Genomic DNA, 22,495 nt, shown 5'->3' on the forward strand with positions numbered 1-22,495 from the left:
TATTTTGTTTTTCTCTCAGCGATTCCACAGAGGAAACTGAAACATTTTCATCCAGTAATGTACACCTCCTTTCTCGGAGGTGCTATATGTTCTGCCATAATATTTGCATGGCAAATATTGCTATTTTATACATAATCACTTTTTTTATGTAATATTCCTGTCTGTTAAAACAATTATTAAATATTTCTAGTACTCTTAAAATCATGTTTTACCCACACTAATTTTTAGAATAGAACATTCTGCATAAGCACTCTGTTAAAAAACAGATTTGGAGCTGGGACAGAACTGTCCAAGAAAACTTCCACTACTGTCCCCAATATAATTCTTAGCACACAGTACTTTCCATTTTCAAATGACAAGTGGCTTTTAAGTATAATAAGTAAGGACTGAGGAAAAACCAGTTAAAATTCTTTATCCAAGTTGTTCTCTACTTTTACTTTGGAATCAAAATTTATTTGCCTTCATATTATTGACTTTTACAAAATTGAAACCATGGAACCGAAGTCATGGCGCTTCCATTAAAAGAATATTCAATATATTTTACTGCTCTGTGCTTAAATCATAGTAATGATGAGCTACATTTTTATTCCCAAAAATCACTGTCTTGAATATGTATCTGTTAATATTTTCTACAAAGCACATTCAAAAGACCTTTCTGCTGGAGTTTCCGACACGTACAAGCAGAAGATGGATTTAAAGCAAGAACTGTGAGATCTCACCTTCAACCTGTCTATCATATTCCCTAAGTATGATCCTAACAGCACCAGCTGACAGCACCTTTCCCCCTTTCCCTCCACAAGAAAGCCAATAATAAGCTTTTCAACATTACCTGAAAGCTCTTCAGGTACAAATGTGTCATCTTAAAATAGCTTCTCTTACTTACTTTCAAGCATGTTAGTGGTGCTCACCAGGAGGGCTTGATTTCTAAACATAAATGTAATTTTTGGTGGACAGCCATGGAAAACTGCTACACAGAAATAGTGCAACTGTGTGTGGAAATGAATAGTGGTGTGCAAAGGTGACATTTTCTGTATTTAACAGATGTGATGTGAATGAAGAAGAAGTCCAAGAATGTCTTTTTCTAGAAGTTGTGCTCAATGTCTGAAAGCCAAGCAAACTATTTTGAATATTGCTATAAAATACCACAAACTTCTCATACTGAAAAAATAGATTACTGTGAGGTCATTCTCACTAAGGTTTCCTTTCCTATTGCAATTTCTTTCACTCTTCCAAGGGTAAAATGCAACTTTTTTGACTTTATGGGATTACAGACTGCAATTTAAACCCCAAGAACTATATTTAATGGTGAGGAGAGAAAAACTGTGAGGGCATGAAATAAAGGGAAAAGTGAGAGAAAAAAAAGTAAAGAAAAATATGAACCTACAGTTTAAAAAGGACATCTCTTTTCTCCTTTTTCTGGTTTTGTTCTTAAAGACACTATCTATCTGATAATTTCTTTCAAATAAAATTGGGGAAATCAATCAGGTTAACCTGCAAGGGAATAAATAATCCTGCCATTGTGCAGTGGTGGCTTTTCCATTCACCTGTGTATCTCTCCCACAATGAAAGCAGGACGGCTCTGTCTATTGCCTGATGCTGGCAATGCACACTGAGGCAAATCCTGCCTGCAGTGACACTTTATAGGCTTTTTTCCTTTGGCTCTTGGGGCAGTGGGCACAGCAGGGCCCTGCTGTCAGAGGGGACGATGTTCCTCAGCCACCACCCCTGGTGACACAGCCCTGGGATTGATGTCCAGCTCAGTGAGAGGACGAGGCGGGCGGGATGGGGCTTCAGGTGCTGCGTCCCTGCCACCAGCCTCAAATCATATCATCAATTTATGGCACATGATTGCAGGTTCTGGGGATTTATCAGCCTTCTCATGCACTTTTAAAGGGTCTGGATGAAATATGGTAGTGTAGATGCTGCCAGGCCCCTGACTCCTGTAGAGCCTGCAGGGCTGCTGGCCTGCAGAGAGGTGATGGCAAGGCAATATCCACAAAGGGTGATTTAGAAGTATATAAACACAAACTGAAGGTTTATATCACTAATAAAGCCTGCCCAGAGGGCTGCAACATGCTTTCTCCCTGCAGTCTGCCACACAGCCATGAGTTTTTCCAGATAATGCTATCCTGGCACTGCAGGACCTTTCAATAAATTGATTACATGGATGAGTTTATCTCATGTGTCCAAAATGCTTGGAGCTTTAAAGCTCATCCCTCTCTTTTCTGAGAGGACAGAGTGAGATGCAAAAAGCAGGTGCAAAAGCCCAGGTGCAAAAGCCTGGTAAGTAAATTAGTGCATAAATTTCCTTTTGCAAACAATTACATCCCGAATTACACCCCAAATTACACAAATTCATTTGAGACCTTGTGTTCCAGTACCCAGCAAGGACTGCAGCATTTTTTAAAAAACTTCATTTGTTCTTTAATTAAGAAACATGCTTATTTTTATTTCATGAACCTGGGCTATAATGCAAAAGGAGCCAAAAAGCTCCAACCGTTGCTGTTTCCACTGCTCTGTGAGTGGAAGTGTGAGTTCTTCACCATATAAATTATCCAAGGCACAGAGACCACAATGTTTTTACAGCCTTTAACATCAGGCATTGATGCTGATCTGGCCATAAGAGTGATTTTTCGTGTATCTGGTGTGTAAGTATGGAAAAGCAGAAGAAAGCTCATTTTAGGAGGCGGGACAGTGAGCACACAAATAACTTGTACAGAAAGGCAAAGGGAATTTTCTGTCTGGGACTGAAGAGGGTGACTCATTCCCAGTCCTCCCAAGCTGGCCAGTATTTCAACCTGTGCACCTAAGCTGGTCTGGAGCCTTTCCTGCATTTAACATATTTCTGCTGGAAATCAGGACTAATTGAACCCTGGAGTGGGCTGCAGCCTCCTGCTCCCAGAGACTCCTATCACGGACCCAGGCTGAGCAAACTGCTAATTGCTACACATGAGATTATTTTAATTTCCTCCAAATGCACTGGTTTAACTGCACTTGCATACCTGGGAACCTGGTAATTACTTGGTAAGTGCTTTAATGGGCTACTCCTTTCAATTTCCAACAGGCAGATAACAGTGGATGTACAGCTTTGTCTGCCACAATAAAACAAATTATTAGTAAATACATATCTTTTCTTTCCATTCTGTAACTCAACACAGTAACTCAAATATACCAGAATCCCTACTAAAAGATCAAATAATATTTGTGTCTATATATACTCATCTCTCTGCAGTATATGCACATCATACATATATATAAAAATACATGTCTATACATACACACAATAACCATATTCATAGACATCTGTATTTTATTCCACACAGATTTGAGAAAAAATTTCCTACTGGGATATACAAAGCAGCTGTGCATAATTAGCCTGGCTTCTGCTTGGCTTTGGCTTGGAAATTTAAATATTGACATTACAGATGTTTCTACCTAGTTCACATCCGTTACATTTACAGGGCCGATTACAAAGGATTTCAAGGCAGCGAGCAGAGTTTTGCTGAAATGCAGATGATTAGCCCTAAGAAAGGATGGCTGAAAGTTTGCCATCAGCAAGTTTTCAAGTCTGCCCAGAACTGCACACATCTGGAAGCAAAGGAACTTGAAAACTGCTCTGCTGAGTTACACCCAAAGCTGAGCATCCCATCTCCAGTAGGAAGGACTGGGGAAAAGCTGTGAAACAGGGTGATTTTAACAAAAAGAGAGTTTTGTGTATTCTTTAGCTTCCTTTGACTCAGAGGCTTCCTAACCCACAGCTTCATTTTAATTTATTCTTTTGTTTTCCACAAGAGCTCATAGCAGTAAGTTTCATAATTAAATATGTAACATTTGACATTTCAAATCTCCTCGAAATCAAAGTATTGCTGCGAGTGGTGCTGCTCTGAATCAAAAAACTTCAGGTTCAAACATTTAATTTTGAGATAGTTTTGAGGTGAATTTACTGAGATATTTCTGCTTTGCAGGTCAGATCTATAGATACTTCTAAGTTTCCTGCTGCAAAAACGCCGACTCAATAAAGCATCAACAAATAAACATTTATGCAGAACACAGTAATTTCTGTGACAAAAAGACTCAAGTGTCACCTTAACCCTGGTGCAGGCAGAATCAGAAGACTGGAAAACTCCAGATTCTACTTTTAGCCATATAACAAGATATGATATCCTTTACTATCCTTTTCTAATGGCTCTTTTTGATTTTTTTTGATTTTTATTTTTAATCTTTCAGCAAAAAGTCGACTTGTAAAAACACCCTTTGATTTTCCTCTGTCCCGTGGGATTTATAGATCAAAAGAAAGAAGAAGACTTTGAGACTTCACCAAATTCAATGCAATTTGATTCATTTTACAGCTTTGGTAACCTTCTTCTGCCACAGGCTAGCGAGGATTGCAAGGAGCAGATAAAGAGACTCTGAAAAGCTGTACCATAATATTTGAAATGTATCAAAGCCGGCAGCAGGTGTGTAAAAGTCAATGATGCCATATTTATTTTTGCCACTTTGCTAGGCCAGCCTGCCTGTTGTTTCCCTTTCCTGGACTCTTTTGACTCCATCTATCATATACAATCCCATTTCTATTAATTTATGTACTAAACTTGTTGTTAGGTTAAGTATAAAAAAACAACAAACCAACCATCCTGGCAAGTTGTTCCCGATAAAAAGGCACCATTTCAGCACCAGTTTTCATTTACCTGAACCACTGCACTATCTTCCAGTGCAGAGCTACCAATGATACTCAGCCCCTTTCTCATGCTTTATCCATCTCTACAAATTACTATTTTATGATACTGAAGGACCCTCTAGGCTATTCTTCTTAATTCCTTCTGTTTCCTCTCTAAATGTCTCCAAGTGTCCCTTTATTTCCAGCAATTATTTATAGACATCTGTCAGTCCAGGCTCCTTGGCTGGAATGCAATGGATCCAGGCTATTGTGCAGCATAGAAAACAAGTTCTTTTTTTTAAAATGCAATTCTCAAGCAATTTTGCTAAAGCACTGCAGTTAAGATTTTACCCCACTGGGTTTGCAGCATATGGTTGTAAGTCACATCATGTCAAATGTGTTTAAAATAATTTCTGTTAAGTGCCTCTAGCAAGAGAAATGAGGTGGCTGCCAAGTTCATTTAACCCTCCTCCACTTTCCAACCTTTAAAGAGTGAGACATCCAAATGTTTCTGCCTGCCTATGGAATCCACTGGGTTGGAGTCACCCTCATTAATGTGCTGAGGTGAGGCTGCTGCAAGACACAGGTCCTCAACCCTTGAGCTGGCAGCTTGAAAAATCAGAGATCTACAGGAAATAAACTGGGTCATAACTCAGAAAACAAAAACATGAGAAATCAGCAGTACAGCGAACACAAAACCCATTACAGTCAGTCCAAAAATTGCCATCAGTGTCACTGAATCAGGCTCAGCCATTATTTTCCTGGTACATATATGCTGACTGCAGCCTCATGCAGAAATGAGATCTGGTATAAATAAAAAACAACAAATCAAACTGGTTCCTCTGTCTTCAAACAGTTTCTACTGGCCTTCCAATGTGTTTATTTATAATAAATAGCCTCCAAGTTTGCAGTTCCTCCAGGAAAAGACATAATAGAAATCTCAGTACATCTGTGGTCACTTTAAGCACATGTTTAAGCGTACTTTTGTTAGGATTTGACTCTGGGCTATTTTCAGAACCATGACAATTCTCCCTGAAAAGAGCTAATTTACTGTAACTAACTATATTATTAAATTTCCCTAGGAACGATATATCAAGAAAGAAATCTGTAGCAATACCACCTAGCAGTCACATATTTTTATCATTAATTATAAGATCTGGCAAGCCCTAGCTTGAAATTCAGATGAATACTCACTGTAATCCACTTTATATTCTTAGTAATTATAGGCAGGTATTTTTGCCTCTCCAGAAATGTGATGGTACATAAATTGTAGCTGTCCAAATAACCAGTGGTGTTTACCGTGAGTTTGAAAATCACACACACAAAAATGTGAATGGCCTTAGTGACATGAAAAAATCTATTTAAACACCATCCAAACCATCCTCACTGGGAATGTGCTCAAAAGACTCTTTAATTATTCATAGCCAGTTTAAATAAATACAAAAATTGCACACTGTTTCCATGTTTTCTTCAGTTTTGGTGGATTTATACCTGTCTCCAACAGCAGAGAAATGAGGGTTCTTAAAAGGGGCGTGGCACATTTCACTGTAATTTCTATGTTGTTCCCTAACTAAGGAATTAACCTTCAAATCATTAAGGAAGAAAAAAATCACTTTGTAAAACAATAAAAAGCTGGAAAATGTATCTTAGAGAAACACCAAGAAAGTCTAATGCTTTTATTTTTTTTTAATTGAGATTTATATATTTACATTTTTGATGCTCCAAGATTTATTTAGCAGTAATTCTCTGATATTGCTGATGAATAGACAACACCGAAGTTTAATTTTAGAGTGAATAAATGAGTGGAAAATCACTAGAGAATTCCATTGGGTTTGTGACTGATTAAATTATGGCCTGACAGGAAAACACACAGGAACCCTGTAATCAATAATTTAAAGTAAGATTATATTATCTGAATGCTTTAAAAAGGCCCCCAAATCCTTCAGGTGAGTTTCACAGTCCAGTATATTTGCATCTTTCTCTACATAATTGTGCCTCTCTCATGCAAATATTGGAATCCATGGAAATTTACACTTTTAACCAGGAAACATCAAGGCAAATCCTAGATACCTACTTGAACATTTTTTATTTTTAGCAGAATTCAGTGAGTGGGTTTGATTCAGAGCTTGAATGAAGGAAGGTGGTTGTGATAAAAGGTTATGCATCCAATGCAAAGCCTTCCTTTTGCAGCTTCAAAAATGAAATGCAGCACAATTGCAATCCAAAGGGAAGGATTCAGGAATCTCACATGCAAACACATCAAGATTTCTATCAAGCTGTGCAGTGCAACCTTTGATTCAGAACAGCACGACAGCTGGTGGGTCCCTTCCAGCTAGGAATATTCTCTGATAATCACTGTGATAAAATAGCAGAGCCTGATGAATAATTTGAAGATATGTACCATAAGTTGTGAAGAACTATAGAAAACTGATGTAAACACAGGGAAATCTTGGCTGAGTGGGTGCCATCTGCATAGAGAGCTGTGACTGATTCCAGCCAACCCTGATTCTACAGGTTCAATTGTGCACAAAATAATTTTGCAAGCATTGGTGCTTTTGACACCAGGCAAATGAGGTTATGAAGTTTAATGTGATGAATACCAGGAGGGAAGGGAGGGAGGGTAAGGAAAGGAAAGTTGAGAAAAATTATTCAAACTTTGGTGAATGGGAAAGACAATCAAAATGCTAAATGATACCTGGGTCAATACAAAACGGCAATAGGAGAAAATGGATGAAACTATTACAGAAGAATTCACTGGAATCTGGGCTGAGAAATATCTCTACTGAATCAGAAGTATAAACTTCAACATAAGGAGCAGGAAAAAAAGGAAAAGCAAGGAGAGTTTATGGATCATAAAAAAAAAGAATTGCCAGCTAAAAACTGTACTACAACAGAAAAGAGTGTTCCACTGGCAGCCATACTCTCAAATCTGAAACATTTCTTGTTTGACAGAAAAGAACATCAATATCTTCATTACATGCTTGTCACAAGTGAGGTAAATAAACATTTACCTCGAAATTTTAATCTGTTGAAGGAGCAGCTCATAATGCATTTCACACCCACAGGTTTTTAAACATGGAGAACTCCAGTTCCCCATGCAAATGAAAATGCAAAATTCACCAGAGAGATCACATGATATAAGTTAAGAGTTAACTTGGATGGTTGTACCCACAATAAAATTTGAAATAATATTTTATTGTAGAATTTCCTCATCAGACAAAATCAACAAGATATTTAATCAGAACATTTTCATTACTAACTTTAACTATCAACGTGGTTTTGTTTTGTTGCAACTGTTGTGTCTGCATTTACATCTGTTTATCAGCATTGTTCAGTATTTCAATCTACCCTACAATATTAATTTATTCATAATGTGTTTTCCATTTGTTTGTGTTATTTACTAGACTTATGTTACATAAACAAATAAAAATAACCCTTCCAGTACCTAAACTTACAGAAAAAAAGGTGAAATTCCCACTCTGCACAGATTGTACATGTTACTTGGTTTGAATCTTAATCATATCCTATTTGGTGATTCCAGAGATTAATAAAAAATATGAACCTATATCAAAGCTCTTATTTCCAAATAATTTCTCTTTTTTTATCCTTTTTCTTTTTTTTTTCAGTGCAGAGTCTCAACTGTTTTGCAAAAATCATTACCTGCTGTCCTAAAAGCGTTCTGTTCAGTGAGCCACAAAATCAGCAAGAAAACTCCTGCGATGTGATGATAACGCATTTATCAAAAGAGAATTTGTTCAGGCACTATTTACTGAGCTGGGACTGGCATGGACTCACCTGTGGCAGATCCCTCCATGACATGACCAACGTAGGGGCCCTCTTTGAACATCGGCCTGTTGTCGTTTTGATCAATGACCGAGATATCCAGGCGGACTGGACCGTCAATGGTTTTCCCGTTCATATCCACGACCTCGACTTCCAGCTGTGTGAACAGAAAAAGGAGTAAAGTCATGAGTTAGTAAAGTCATGAGTTCACTGTCACAGTGAGGAGAGAGTAAGAAAATAGCTCTGATCAATGTTGCTGTAGCCAGACCCTGCCAAAGACACCACTTGCAGCCCATTCTTTGGACCAGGCTCAGAGCAGATTTCTCCTCTAAGCAAAAGAGAGAGACAGACGTACATTCAAACTGAGATACCCCTTGGCAGCTTGAAAATGCCATATTGCCCAAAGAATGGACTAGAGCTTAAAAAAAAACCAAAAAAACCAAAAAAAACCAAGACCCCTTGCAAATTTGATAGAAATCATGTGAAGACTTGGTTAGAATTTGATTCTTTACTTTTACCAAGCACAGTGGACACTTACAGGACTATCATGGTAGAATTGACATTAATGCTCACCCAAAAGCCTTTTTAAAAACAAAGAGAAAACAAAACAAACACACAAAAAAAGCAGGAATGCTGGAGACATTTAGGTGTTTTCTCAATGGTGATGGCATGAAGTGTTTGTTAGGCCATTTTCAGAGTTCTCTGGGTTTTCTAATCAGATATGGAAGACTGAAAGAACACCTGCAGTCTCAAACAAGCACACACTCACATCGCCTGTAGAACACAAAGACGACATATGCAACTGAAGGTTTGTTTAGGACTTTACTTCCAAAAACTGGAGGGAAAAATCCTGTTGTAGATCTCAACCCTCCAAACCATGTGCAGTGCAAAGTCCCAATGAGTCAGGAGGGCAAACCACATCAAAACTTCTTAAATAAGGGAGAAATCAATTTAGATTGCAACAGTGTGCTATACCTGCAGCTCTCTCCCCTCACAAGAAATCAATAAAATACAGAAATAAACATGTCTGAGACACCACTATCATTCTCACCTGCCCTCCCCATCCCCAGACTCAACTCTTTAATGGAGTTAAGCCAGCCAGAAAATGAACCTGAGCTCAGACGTTAATATCACTCTCTCCCAGTCTTTCCCTGAGAAAGTGGTGCCAGCAGGGGCTGGAAGTCTCTGAGTATTTTGTTTATACTGTTAATTTATTCTTCATTGCCCTGTCTTATACCTGCAAGTTATAAATAACTTAGTGATAAATCCTACTGGGAAAGAAATAGGTCAGAATCCTAATTCCTTATTAAAATGGATAGCTTATTATCACCTCTCTCTGTGTTTTGTTATGCTTATAAATACCTTCCACTTTTTAAATTCAGTGTGTTGGGTGTGAGTAGGAGCATTTGTTATGAGTAAGATTCCTACTTACAGGCACTCTTTGTAAATAGTGCCACAGTCCATTTTAACATCTACTCACTGCTTATCCTCACTTGTCTTGGAATTGTTCTTGCAAGACTTTCCCAAGCCTTACTTTTTATTATATGGCTTAACTGTTTAAAGGCAGGCAAGTATCCTGATTGGAATGATTCCCATAGCTTTGGCACAGATTAATCTTTCTGGGGGAAACTGCCCCTTCAGCTCCCAGGCTTGTTCAGCTCTGAACTCCAAAGTCAATGCAGGAATCTTGGATGGCTTGGGATGTGATGGGGACTAGGAAGGGAAAAGCAGTTCCATTCCTGAACTGCATTAAAGTCAGACACCGTTTTAGCTACAATTGGAAACTGCTGACAAAACGGATCATAAAATAGTTTGGCGTGGAAGGGACCTTTAAAGTTCATCTACTCCAACACCTTTCACTGGACCATGTTGCTTCAAGTCCCATCCAATCTTGCCTTGAGGCTTTCCAGGGATGGGGCAGCTACCACTTCTCTGGGCAAGACATGACAGTGTTTTACCACCCTTGTTGTAATTTTCTTTTCCTTATATCTAGTCTAAATCTGTTCTCTTTTAGTTCAAAACCATTACTCTTTGTCCTATCAAACAGGCCCTGCTAAAAGTTTGTCCCCAACCCTCTTATAATCCCCTTTAAGGTACTGAAAGGGGCTCTCAGGTCTTCCTGGAGCCTTTTCTTCTCTGGGCTGAACACCCCAACTCTCTCAGCTTGTCCTTACAGGAGAGGTTTTCCAGTCCTGTGCTCATTTCTGCGGCCTCCTCTGGAGCCACATATCCACATTTTTCCTGTGCTGAGCACTCCAGAGCTGGACACTTCATCATAGTAAAAACTGACTCATCAAAACTATAATTATTGCTTTGGGAAGTGCAAGAAGAACAATATTTCTCTGTGAAATTCCAGCAAATAATTTTCAAATTCAAGATAATTTGCTCTTAATCTATCTCTCAGTATCAAGTGACTGTGCTGTTCATTGGAAAGAACAAAGGCTTTGCTAAATTTAAAAAACTACTTCAGCTGCTTTATCAAAATTGTAAGTAATTTAAAACAAAGGCTGATATAACACTAGTTTTTGGGGTTTTTTTCTCAGACTTTCACAGATGAAGGAAAAGAATAAGAGATTCTTATTAACCACTGAAATAGAGTTACTTTATCTTTGCCAAGTCCACGGTATCTGAGAGCAACTGTCCAAAAAATTTGGCATGACAGGTCTGTAGGAACAGTTACATGATCTCTTCTTCATTTTTATTAAGATGACCAAGGACTTTATTTTATTAATCTTTGTACAATAGTTTTCAAGCCTGTCCTAAGCATTATGAATTAACTCACCAGCTCCTTTTAAACCCATTCTTCTACAATGTTTTCAAAATAAAAGCCTGCAGCGCTGAAGTTACGACCACCTATCTTTATATGACCAGTTTGTGAAAGATGTCTGTTATCTTATCTTGCTTCCCCATGAAAAACCAACAAATTTTAAAAAAGTCCATAAAATCTGCTCACAAAATAACAACAGAAGTGTATTGTTATTTCCAAAAACCCCACACACGCAAGTGAGAAAAGCATTCAAGTAAAAGACAATATTGGCACTTTGAACATCCTGTAAACAAAACCAGGTGGAAAATTAGATTGTCCTAACCAACAGAACCGTGAGATTTCAGTCTTTCAGTGCAGAAGGCAAGAAAGACTTTCTGGTTTAAATGTAAAACTTGACTGATGTATGAAAGATACTGAATTAATTCTTTTGATACCAAGAAATTGTGATGGTACATTCAGAAAGGATCTAAGTTCCTACCTGAGTATAACAATGCAGCTCCAAGGACAAGTGCTCAGCATAAGGGCAGATTGAAAATAAACCAACCTGCAGAGTTCTGTAGTATTTATTTAGTGAAAAACTGATGCTTTCCCAATTAAAAGTTATGGAGTTTTGTTCATGGGGATATAAAGCAGATGGTCCCTTCCAACCCAAACCATTCCATGATTCTATGATAACGATGAAGTTATGTTCACCATAATCTAACCAGTGATTTTCAGGAACTCTTGAGGCTAAATCCCAATTTCATTTTTGACACAAGTGTACATTCAAACTACAAAGGATAATCAAGGCTTTAGGAGAAATTTTACACCTCACAGCACAGAACTCCATGATCAGATACAAAGCAGACTTTGGCTGTTGCCTCTGATATAGCTCAAAAACACTGATCAAATTAGGCACAGCAATGGAATAGGGGAAAGCAATATAAACCCCCAAACTGCAGGCAGTAATAGATTTCATCCTTTCTAGAAAACTCCTGCTAAACCCTTTCCCTTCTCAAAATGGATTGTTTCTAGACTTCCCATCCAATTTCCCTCAGCATATCAAAAACCAAGATCTTTCACCACCCCAAACATAATGATCTCATCAGAAGTTAAGCTTATTCAAAGTTGCTCATTTTAAGCTTTCTGCTTTATTTTAAATAGTCTTGAATCCTTTCTACACTGCAGTCAGCAATAACATTTACATGAAAAGATAACCAGTCTCGTTCTTAGCACTACTTCAAGTAATTTCAGAGGTTTCTCTTCACAGAAGGGTTGTTTTCATTCATTTATTGCTTTTGGTGAAACGATTCTGGAGAGCCACCTTCCTTCTCTGCATATAAATGTCTATTTTCCCTTTGCAGCCACCCAGCCAATGGCCCACACAAAATTACATCATAAATTTGGATTTCATAAGTAAATCTAGAATATCTTTTAGTGCTTAATTATCTTCAAAGCCTAAGACAGGCTATTTAGTCATTACCTGCCATCTAATTTTAATTTCCAATTTGTTGCCCCTAGGTATGCTTCTCATGGAATTTTTCCATTTGTTTCAACAGATGGTTTTTCTACTTGTTCCTCATCCCCAGCTTCACAGGAGCACTGCACCATCCAAGAGACTGCTACACCACCACCTGCCCCACCTCAGTTATTCTAATCACTGCTGGATTTATTTATTGATAATATTAATTATTGAGAATAAATAATTGTTGGTTTTATTTATCATCAATTTTGAAGTGTGGATTGAGAGTAAGGAAAGGCAATGGACTTATGGATCTTTCATACAGGCAATTTCCTGGTAAGAAAAGAAAATTTGGCCACCTCTGGGTCATAAAAAGTAGTGAAGAAATTTTCTTTATAGTGAAAGGTTGTAGAAAAATTGTATGCAATTACCTAACACAACCCAGAGAAGACAATAATTCAGACAAAGAGAAACTAATTACAATTAAATTTTCCTGATTTAAGAATATGAATAAAACATGAGCCAATTTTTATATTGCTCCTTAAGAGATGGAGGGAGAGGATGCAAAACAAAAACACTCTGCTTCTCAGAGGTAAACATAACTCTACCTCAAGTAGAAGACAGGGTATCGATCACCACAGCACAACTGCACAGATGATGGCAAAAAGCAGCACCATTACCTGCAATTAGAGGGTTTAACTTGGCAATCAGAGTTAGAGCCAAGGTGGAAAGGGATTAATTAGCCATGTAAATACTCCAGGAGTATCTTCCACAGGCTTTATCTTGCATCCACCCAAGGACTGTTGGCGTGTGAAAACAAAGATATTGAACATTTCCTGTCAGTTCATGTTCGGCACAGGGACTTTGGCAAGCCTAAAGTACCACCCCAATGATTACAGGGATCATTCTACTCCTCCTTCCATTTCTTACTCATGAAGATAAGAGGTGAAAAAGCAGCATCTTTGCTTTTATTTTAAGAAGGGTGCTTGTCTTTATTAGAAATGTTTTATCTCTAATATCTTCCGTTGGAGAAACACTACTGGAAGAAAACATAGAGCATTAGAGAATTTCCTGAATGCAGATGTTCCTTTACCCTAAGCTGTAAAGTATTTTACAAAAATGTGGGAAAAATATGCAATGACACATCAAACTACAGCAGTTCAGCAGCTCTGCACCAGGTAAAAAGCTGAAGAATTTCAGCAAGGACCTCACTAAAATAAAAGCCTGCTCTGGCCTATCTTACAATCCTAGAATTACACTGCAGTTATACATAGTTCCTGTTTTCCTAGCACAAATATCTCTTAACTGTGTACATAAATTAAACAACATTTTTTTAAAAAGCCCAAGACTCCTATCTCTCCAAGGTGACGGGGATGAATTCTTCAGTAAGTCACTTCATCTCCTTTGATCACTTCAGATGCCAAGGTTTGTAGACACATTAATAGAAATTTTATGAAAAGAAGGAGGAATTTAATATTATAAACAGTGAAATAGGTGCTTTTATCTCTGGCTTTTAAGGCAGTGGTCTTAATACTTTAATAATTAGTCACATCAGTAGACTGAAAGGTCAGGGTCTACATTACATTTTAGTTTGTGAAGCGTAACATGGCAAATTCTGCCAAGGTTATACAGTTTAGACTAAAAAGAACCATTTACATTTCCAGAGCTACAGTTGCATCTGAACCTGTCAGCAAGGGGGTTTATCTGTATGTGACTGTCAAACCAACATTCCCATGTTATTTCAACTGGTTTTTCTTTAATAAAAAACCAGCACAAGTCAAGAACCTCTTAAAGCCTTAATTAAATAATAACTTTCTGCACATTTTCCACATTAGTTTTTTGTGCAGTACGTCTCTCTAACGTTCATCTTCCCTTGAAGGGAAGCACAAGGACATTTTCTTGGCCAGTTTACAGTCAGTACAGCCCAGCTCCAAAGGTTCCTTGTACCTGCAGCTCCTGTTGCTTTGAGATAACATCAGACACTTTTTCCACTAGAAAACCTGGCACTGGCAATCCAGGAAAGCCACAATATTCCTAGAAAACGCCATCAGTGGAATATGCTCACTGCTGCAAAATGAAGCTAAAATGCTATACATTTAATATTTTTTAGTTTTAATATATTAAACTGCTCCATAGCTCTAAATTAAGCAATTATGAGTTAATTATCTAATTGAATGTATATTCTGTGCCACCATTAGTGTCACAGGAAATGCATTTTCTTCCCCAGCTGTGTCTCTGAATCACAATATTGCTAAAAAAGGTGCTGTTTTCTTGTACAGCTTAAAGTCTGATTTTTTTTCTCTGCTCTGAATATAAAATAGACCCTTTCCCATGAAAAAAAAATCACAGAGGAGGAGCACAAAAACCCCAAAACTATAGAGAATGATGGCATAAACTGCAGAAAAAAATATAATAAAAATATAATCATAGAAAGCTTATACCAAAATGAACTCTTGACTTTTCTGCACACTAAACCCAATGCGAAAAATTATTTTGATGTTTTCACCTCATTAAAATATAAAATAAACAATTTGGGATTTTGTAGCAGCTTTTTATATGTCAACTGAAAAAATAAAACCACAAAATGTATAACTTAAGCTCATATTTTTTACCACCTATTCCTCAGGTTAGTTTTTAAGTTATAAAACCAAAGCTGGTCAGCAAGCAGAAATTGATATTTTCAGGAAAGTTTTATGTCAGTTTGGAGCAGACAAGATATACTTGTGAGTCCTTGTGACTATTATTTTAAGACTTCTGATTTTTAACGTTTAAATATTCATAACAAAAAATTCTTTGAAAAGATTCCTTGTGATATTCACAGAATATTTGAGGTTTTATATACTATCAAATACTAGTAACCAGCAATTTTCCAAAGCTTCAGCCCAACTTTTGCCCCAGATGTATCCCTTTAAGCCCAGTCCCTCTGTGAAATGTCCCTGTCTAGGACACAACACTGAAGAGTCAGATTGCATGAGAGAAAACTGGCTTTAATGGTGAGCTATGCAAAAAGTCACAGGGATCAAAGGACTTGGGAGCAGAGAAGGGAAGACTCTGACATGATCACAAAATTCTCTCTTCTGTGGTGCAGGAAAGCCCAACCCCGCTGTGGGCAGCAGGGATGGGAGGGTGGCTGGGCAGGAGATGCTGCAGGGCCCTGCCACCCACACAGAGCTCCCCCACAGCCTCTGGGTGCGTTTGTAAACCTTCCAAAAGTCACAAAATCCCCAGTTTAAGATGGACACAAAGGAGGTGTGAGGTGCTCAGACTGGAACCATCCTGATTAATTATGATAGAACTGATGGAACCAACAGCCACAGAGGGTTTCAAAAGAGAATCAGTCACATAAATAAAATAGACAAAGGGTGGGAGACAGAGAATAAATTACTTCACCAAAGCCACAGCCCAGACAAAATTTAAATCAAGCTTGAATCTTGGTTTTTGATCTCTGCATACAAGACTGATAGTGATATTCCATCTCTTGCTGAGCAAGTGATGTAAAATCAGATTTACAAAGGTTATTAAGCTACCAACATGTGCACAGTACGATTTTTCAAAGTGCCTTATGAGACTGGATAATATATCCTATTAAAATCAAAACACCTTTGAAAGATCTTTGAAAACCCAGTTTTCCTCTCAGTATATCATTGCCCCCTCCCCCCCCATTACACACTATTCTACATCTGTAAAAACACAAAAACACAAGTGAAAATAATTTTATGCATCTTCACAACAGAAAGCCTCAAAGATTCTCTCAAATGCCTACAAAAATTGAATTAAAATAACTTCTGAAGCATCCATCCTGTCAAGTATTATCTGGGAGTTGAAATGAGAATGCCCACTCCAAAAATAACCTCAGTGAACAAATGAGAAGAACATCCCTCAAATCTGTGGAGCAACACAGCTCTTCAAGGAGCCACATGTACTTCACACACACCAAAAGTATTAAGGATGATCATATAAATACTAATTAAAATCTTCCTGTATCACAAGAGAACACATTGCTCCCCTCTAAAGGGGAGCAGGGATGGGGGAGAGAGAGAAGGTATCAGGATTCACCAAAGAAATCAAGTTTAATCACCACAAAAATAGTAAAGAAATCAAAAAGAGACAAAGCAGGACTGAAATAAAGGATTAATACATAAGCTGTGCCAGAATTTTTAGACTCTATGCTGCACCATAAAAACAACAAAGACACTTACAAAAGCAAAACTGAAAAATAGCTTTGCACTTTTAAATGTCTCCTGGCATTATTTGACGCTGCTCACCATTCTGGCTGCTCAAAAATAACTCCAAATGTGGAGGAAGTGGCAAGAGTTTAACAGATTTCATCTCATGGAAGGCTGCAAGAAGCAACAGGGTCAGAGAGAGTCCATAGTTAATCAGACTAAGAACTAAAACGCAAGATCTCGAATGCATCAGTGACAGGAAAAGTGACTTCTTCAGGCATAAGAAATAAAGGTCAGTGCAAATGCCAGGCATATATCACACATACATTTATTTGGCTTTGCTATTATTGCTTAAAATATCTGTTCCTGCAAATGCGTAGGAAAAGATCTTAGAAGTCGAGGATCACTCAGGCTGGTACCAGGCTGGAACAGATGTAACAGACCAGGTTTCCCTATTTTTAAGTAAAAAAAGAAGCAATTACAAGAGCACTTGTACAGAAGACTTTACAGGCTGGACTGGAGGGCTTGCAGGTCACTGCTGCCTTGCAGCCTGAGTTTCCAGCCCTGTCAGTGTTCCTGGGATGGCAGCTCATCCTCTTTACCCTGTCAGTGTTCCAGTGGACAGCTGCAGCCAGGACTCCTTCAAAGCCCATCAAAGAGTGCTTGGGATCAAGTATCAATGAAGAAAACACTTTGGAGACAAGTTTTTCCTAGTGGAGTTCCTGAAAAATTTGCTTTTCCTGTAAATAAAATTCCTCTGCTCTTCCAAATTTGAAGTGATATCACCACACCTTATACATTTGTCACAGTCATGTAAGATGCAATTCTACAGCATTTCTAAACCTCACCTTTTTGAAGGTTGGTCTCCAGAAGCCAGAAAAAAAGAACTGGATGAGATTTATTTGTCTCTGCTTACAGGATCAAGATGACTGTGCTGCAAATCCTAAGGGCCCTGTGTTAGAAACCCATTCACATTTCAGAGCTGCAAAACTCCCATCACTGAGAGTCTTTGCTGTGAAGGGTTGGATGGTGGTACAAGGCGTCTGCCATGCCCCTTTTCCAGCACATAGGATGTGATGATAAACTGTTAAGTGTTCTCTTTCTGTAGCTACACAGTCCCTTTCTCATTTATTTATTTATGATTTTATTTATTTACTTATTTTTATTCTGCTGCTAAATCTCCTCGTAACTCCCTTCCAAGCTCTGGCAGCCTCTCCTTTCATCAGTGCACCCACATTACCAGCCGGAACCTGCCTGTTTGACCATGTTCCTGCCATGGAGCATCCCTCTCCTTCCTCCCCAGATCCCTCCCCAGATCCCAGTAAACATTAGGCACTTTGCTGCCTGTTTGCTGAGCCAAAGCTGGCCCATTTTGGTGCTGATGATACAAGGTGTGTGGGAAGTCATCTCCATGACTCGCTCCCTGCTGTGTCTTTGCTTACACTCATCAGTAAAAGTGAGTTTATCAAGCTCCCTCAATAGCAGCAGAGGTTGCAAGCTGTTATATTACAAAGGTTGAATTTTGACATTTCAGTGGGTAAATATATCAAACGCAGCCCAGAAATATTCAGAATTAGCACCTGGCTCCCCCTGCCCTCCTGCACTCCATGCCCTCAGCAGCTGTGATGATGTTCAAGAACCAGAGGTAACAAAACTGTTTTTCCTGCCCAGTTATTCCAAACTAAAGGAGTTTTTGCTGATTTTGTGTACAGCCAGCTTTACTGAATTTCACATTATGCCCAGGTGGGTTTTTTTTCCAAAAGAGTGTTTGTGGCAGATATTTTTATAATTTAGACAGCTGATCTACCTGGTAAGAGCAGCAAAACAGATCAGCACATCCCAGATCACACACACTGAGCAGTTTCTCTGTTTCAGTCCAGCAGTGTAGTGTTTTTTTCCTGTTAGATCTATATTTCATACATAGAAAAAAGAAAGTATCTGAACAGTTTCCACATTATAATAGTAGAAAAATAGTTCACAGACACAGATGTAGTGGAAAGATATTCCAAGGGCAACCTTATCCAAACTAAAATGTTGTTTCAAATTACCTCTTCTGTCTCTCTTAACTGAGTCTTTGTCACTGTTAACATGTTGGATCGTCTCTCTACACTAATTGTGAATAAAGGAAAATTTAGTCAATGTGTCTTAAATTAGGTGAATTAACACGGTAAAAGTCTTTTCTGAGTAGTCAAAGAGTTCTAATGTAATTCCTGAAGGATCAACAAGCATCTGCTCTGTAGTGACACACAGAAAGACAGAATTTATTTCATGTTCTTTTATTTTCCTTGCTTACATTTCACCCAGGAACTTTCTGAAATGCTTCACTGGTCTTCAGCTCTCATGACACTACCTGCTAAAACCATTAATTTTAAGGTGTAATTTGCAGTTCTAGTATGCCTCACTGGATTTATTTATTTATTTTTAAATATCTCAGTCAACCGTAATTTACTGCATTTAAGATGTTAGGAAGGCACCTCCTCAGTAAATTTTATGCTCCACCACCACTTTCCCTTAATTCTGAGATCTCACAAGATGTTTTACAACACACAACAGCAATTCCTGCGCTGCACTTTTGTAAAATCAGATCTCAAACCAAATCTACACACTTCTGACTTACTGATTTGTCACGAACTTTCAGGACTTTATCTGTGCCACATTTCCACACCTATTTTGTTTCTAGAGATAAAGAAGGCTTCTCTTTTTGTCTCCCACATGCTTCTCCTAAACTCTGAATTATGACAACCTTATCTGAGCAATTTTCTGAATTCTAACTCTCACAATGTCAACTTTTGTCTTTTTTTACCCTTTTCAAATAATTTTGCTATTCACAAATACTAACAGATGTGATTTTGAGTCCAAAAATGTGACCAAAACATTTTTTTTTGCAAGGATTACATTGTAGATGCTTATTTTTTCACTGCTTGCATCAAGCTGCATCAGTTGTATCAACTGGAAAAAAAAATCCTATGTGGAATATGTATTTGGCAAAGGGAGAATTGGAAAGTCAAAGAGTTATTGCAGCAAAAAGTAAAGCCTGGATATAGTCAGTCACAAAATTCATTAGATGCTCTTTGCACCAAAAATTGCAAATGAGAAAAAACCTTTTTGGACTACAGCAATCAGCAAGACCCTTTTTCATGTACCCACAAACCAGATGATCATAAAAGCTGTAAATTCCAGAGCTCATCCCAGCGAGTGCAGCTGGAACATTTGGTTATCCTATTGCAAAACTGTAACTCAAAAACCCAAGCAAGGTATCTCTGGAACCCACAGAGATAATCACTAACAGAGTACCAGGGTGAACTAAAGGCATGATAGAAATAAAATATGTCCTAGTACAAAGTAAGAGCAATTATATAAAGGCAGCTAATTTCAAACAAAGAGGTTTGCTGTGGCAAGAGTGGAAAATTAAGCATACAGTAAAAACAAATACCAAAGGAGAAGAAATCTTGCATCATTTTGAGCTGCTAAAATCTACTGGGGAGCAGCAAATTTTTAAAATTTAAAATGCCCTAGAAGAGGAAGTCCTTGAAGAGACTTCTGAAGCTGATGCTCCAAAGCAACACAGTGACTTCTCGCACAGACCAGACTATTCAGCCTTGGTGTATTTATTCCCAAAGTGGCATTGCAGTCACAAAGTGATGGAAAATCGTCCTGTGGGATTTACTCCATTACACTCCCCTTGAGGAGTGCTCTCCCCTGTGTCAATTGAGGGATTTAACATCCCAGAACAGATCTTTTCTAAAAATAATGGGCCTGTGTGCTAAAATCAGAACTTTTTTAAAGCAATAGGGAGCTATTTTAACAGCACAGTATGATTTGCTTTAAATGAATTTCACTATAGCTTCGAAGTGTCACTATTTCTGCCAGTGTAATTGCAATAGTCCCATGGAGTATAAGTTGCTGCACGAGTTCCTGTCTAAAAAGAGGAAAACAAGATTTATTCACCAAATTCTAGTCTGTGACTAGGTGTAGTCCTGTCTCTATTCCATTTCTCCTGTCACCTTCTTATTTTTAAGCTGGCAGACACAGCAAACATCATGGTTGGACTTTACTGTTCAATAAAACAATTAGTGGCAAATTGCATAAAAGTTCCTCACTCAGTTCTGCTACATCACCAAAATGTGTTCTTCTCCTTCAGCTTGGCAAGATCACTTCTCATCAATATATTGCTGGTTCAGACATAAGATAATTTCTTTTATTTGGAGTAACCTATTTATAAATCCATCACTATTAAGCAACTTGCTAGCTCAATGCAAAACACACAGAGAAACTCAGTCCAATTGATTCCAAGAGTCTGATTTTGGAGCTGAAATCAGTAGCAATCCATCAACCCCACGGAGCCTATCAAAAAGAGCAAACTATTCTGGTTTTAACTGAGCTGCTTTGTAGAACTAAAAGTTTGCTGTTATGGTACCAAGTAAATGCCTGGGCATGGGAATAACGAAAGGCACCTAAACCCACAATTGTGAGGGACAATGATTCTATGATTCTATAAGGAAAGAAAAATCAACTGCAAAAAAACCCCCAACTTAAAATTATTAGGTCTGCTTAGGAAGGCAGAAAGGTCTCAAAATCTTTTCTCAAACCTAAAGAAGGCCAAGAAGAATTATTTTAGAACCTCTGTGTTTGTTTCATTTTATGTCAAAGAAGGAAATGGGAACAAAAGGAAACACAGTGAAACCTGGAGTGGGCTGATCATTTTTCTGGATGTTAAATGTTTTATTAACGTGGTTGTGTCTCCCCTCCTTCCCAAGCCAGGGCTGCTGGCTCACACGAGTGTTCAATAGATGGCACTCCGTGTTCTGCAAGCAGCTCTCACACACCACCACATGGAGCAGCTGACAGAGTGCCTGCTCTGGCTTTACTCAACTGCCCTGATTTTACTACAGACACCACTTAGAAAGAATTGCTTTTTATCAGGAGGTAAATGAGCTTCATACCAAACAGTTCAAAGAAATTGGAAGTTTTAACCACAGAAAAATATGCTTGTAAGAAACGTTAAGTGATCAGACCTTCATCTCTCACTAAGAGGTCAAAAAATAAGCATGAATATGGATTGTCTCTTCAGCAAGGAATCAAAATTGTATAACAGGAACGTTTTCCTGCAGAAATAAAAGATATTCAGAGAAGGATTCACTGAGTGTTCAGTAGAATGTTGGAAAAAAAACCCTTTAAAAATGTATACTACTAAACACAACATTCATAGCTCATCAAATCCTGACATGTTGTAGAATATGACAGCACCAAGCTATGTCATTTAACTGGGTTTGACAGCAGGTAAATGATATCATCTAAGAGTTTAACAAAAATGAAGTTGTTCACTAAAAAAAAATCTTGATTTGTACAGGATTTTCAATGTTGTAAAAATGTTCTTTCACTAATGAAACAACAGACAAGAAAAGTGACATTAAGTTTATTTTTCTGCTTCATGTTCTGCTTTACTCAGCAGAAGATCACAGAGAGCAGAACTGAATAAATATATGGAAGCATCTTTTCTTTTTATTAACCTTTTTCTCTGAACAGGTTCTTTTTCAGAACCACATTTATCTTTTAGAATCACCCATCAAAGTCTGCAACTGAGCACATTTCAGCCTTTAGCTTTTGAGCCCAGTGTTGAGTAGCTGTGCTGACCGATCCTTTCAGTCACATGGCATTGCTGGTACACTCTGACCTCCCTT

General features: G+C 38.0%; 1 protein-coding gene across 2 annotated transcripts in view; it reads right to left on the reverse strand.

Annotated features, from left to right (window-relative positions):
* Positions 1–22,495, reverse strand: part of CDH13 (cadherin 13) — a 447,757-nt gene that overhangs the window by 179,186 nt on the left and 246,076 nt on the right. For both annotated transcript variants that reach the window (XM_010403504.4, XM_019288275.2), the window contains exon 6: positions 8,453–8,597. In XM_010403504.4, the coding sequence (XP_010401806.1) occupies positions 8,453–8,597 (145 nt within the window). The remainder of the gene's footprint in view (positions 1–8,452; positions 8,598–22,495) is intronic.

Source organism: Corvus cornix, chromosome 11, assembly GCF_000738735.6.
Source record: "Corvus cornix cornix isolate S_Up_H32 chromosome 11, ASM73873v5, whole genome shotgun sequence".
NCBI lineage: Eukaryota > Metazoa > Chordata > Aves > Passeriformes > Corvidae > Corvus > Corvus cornix.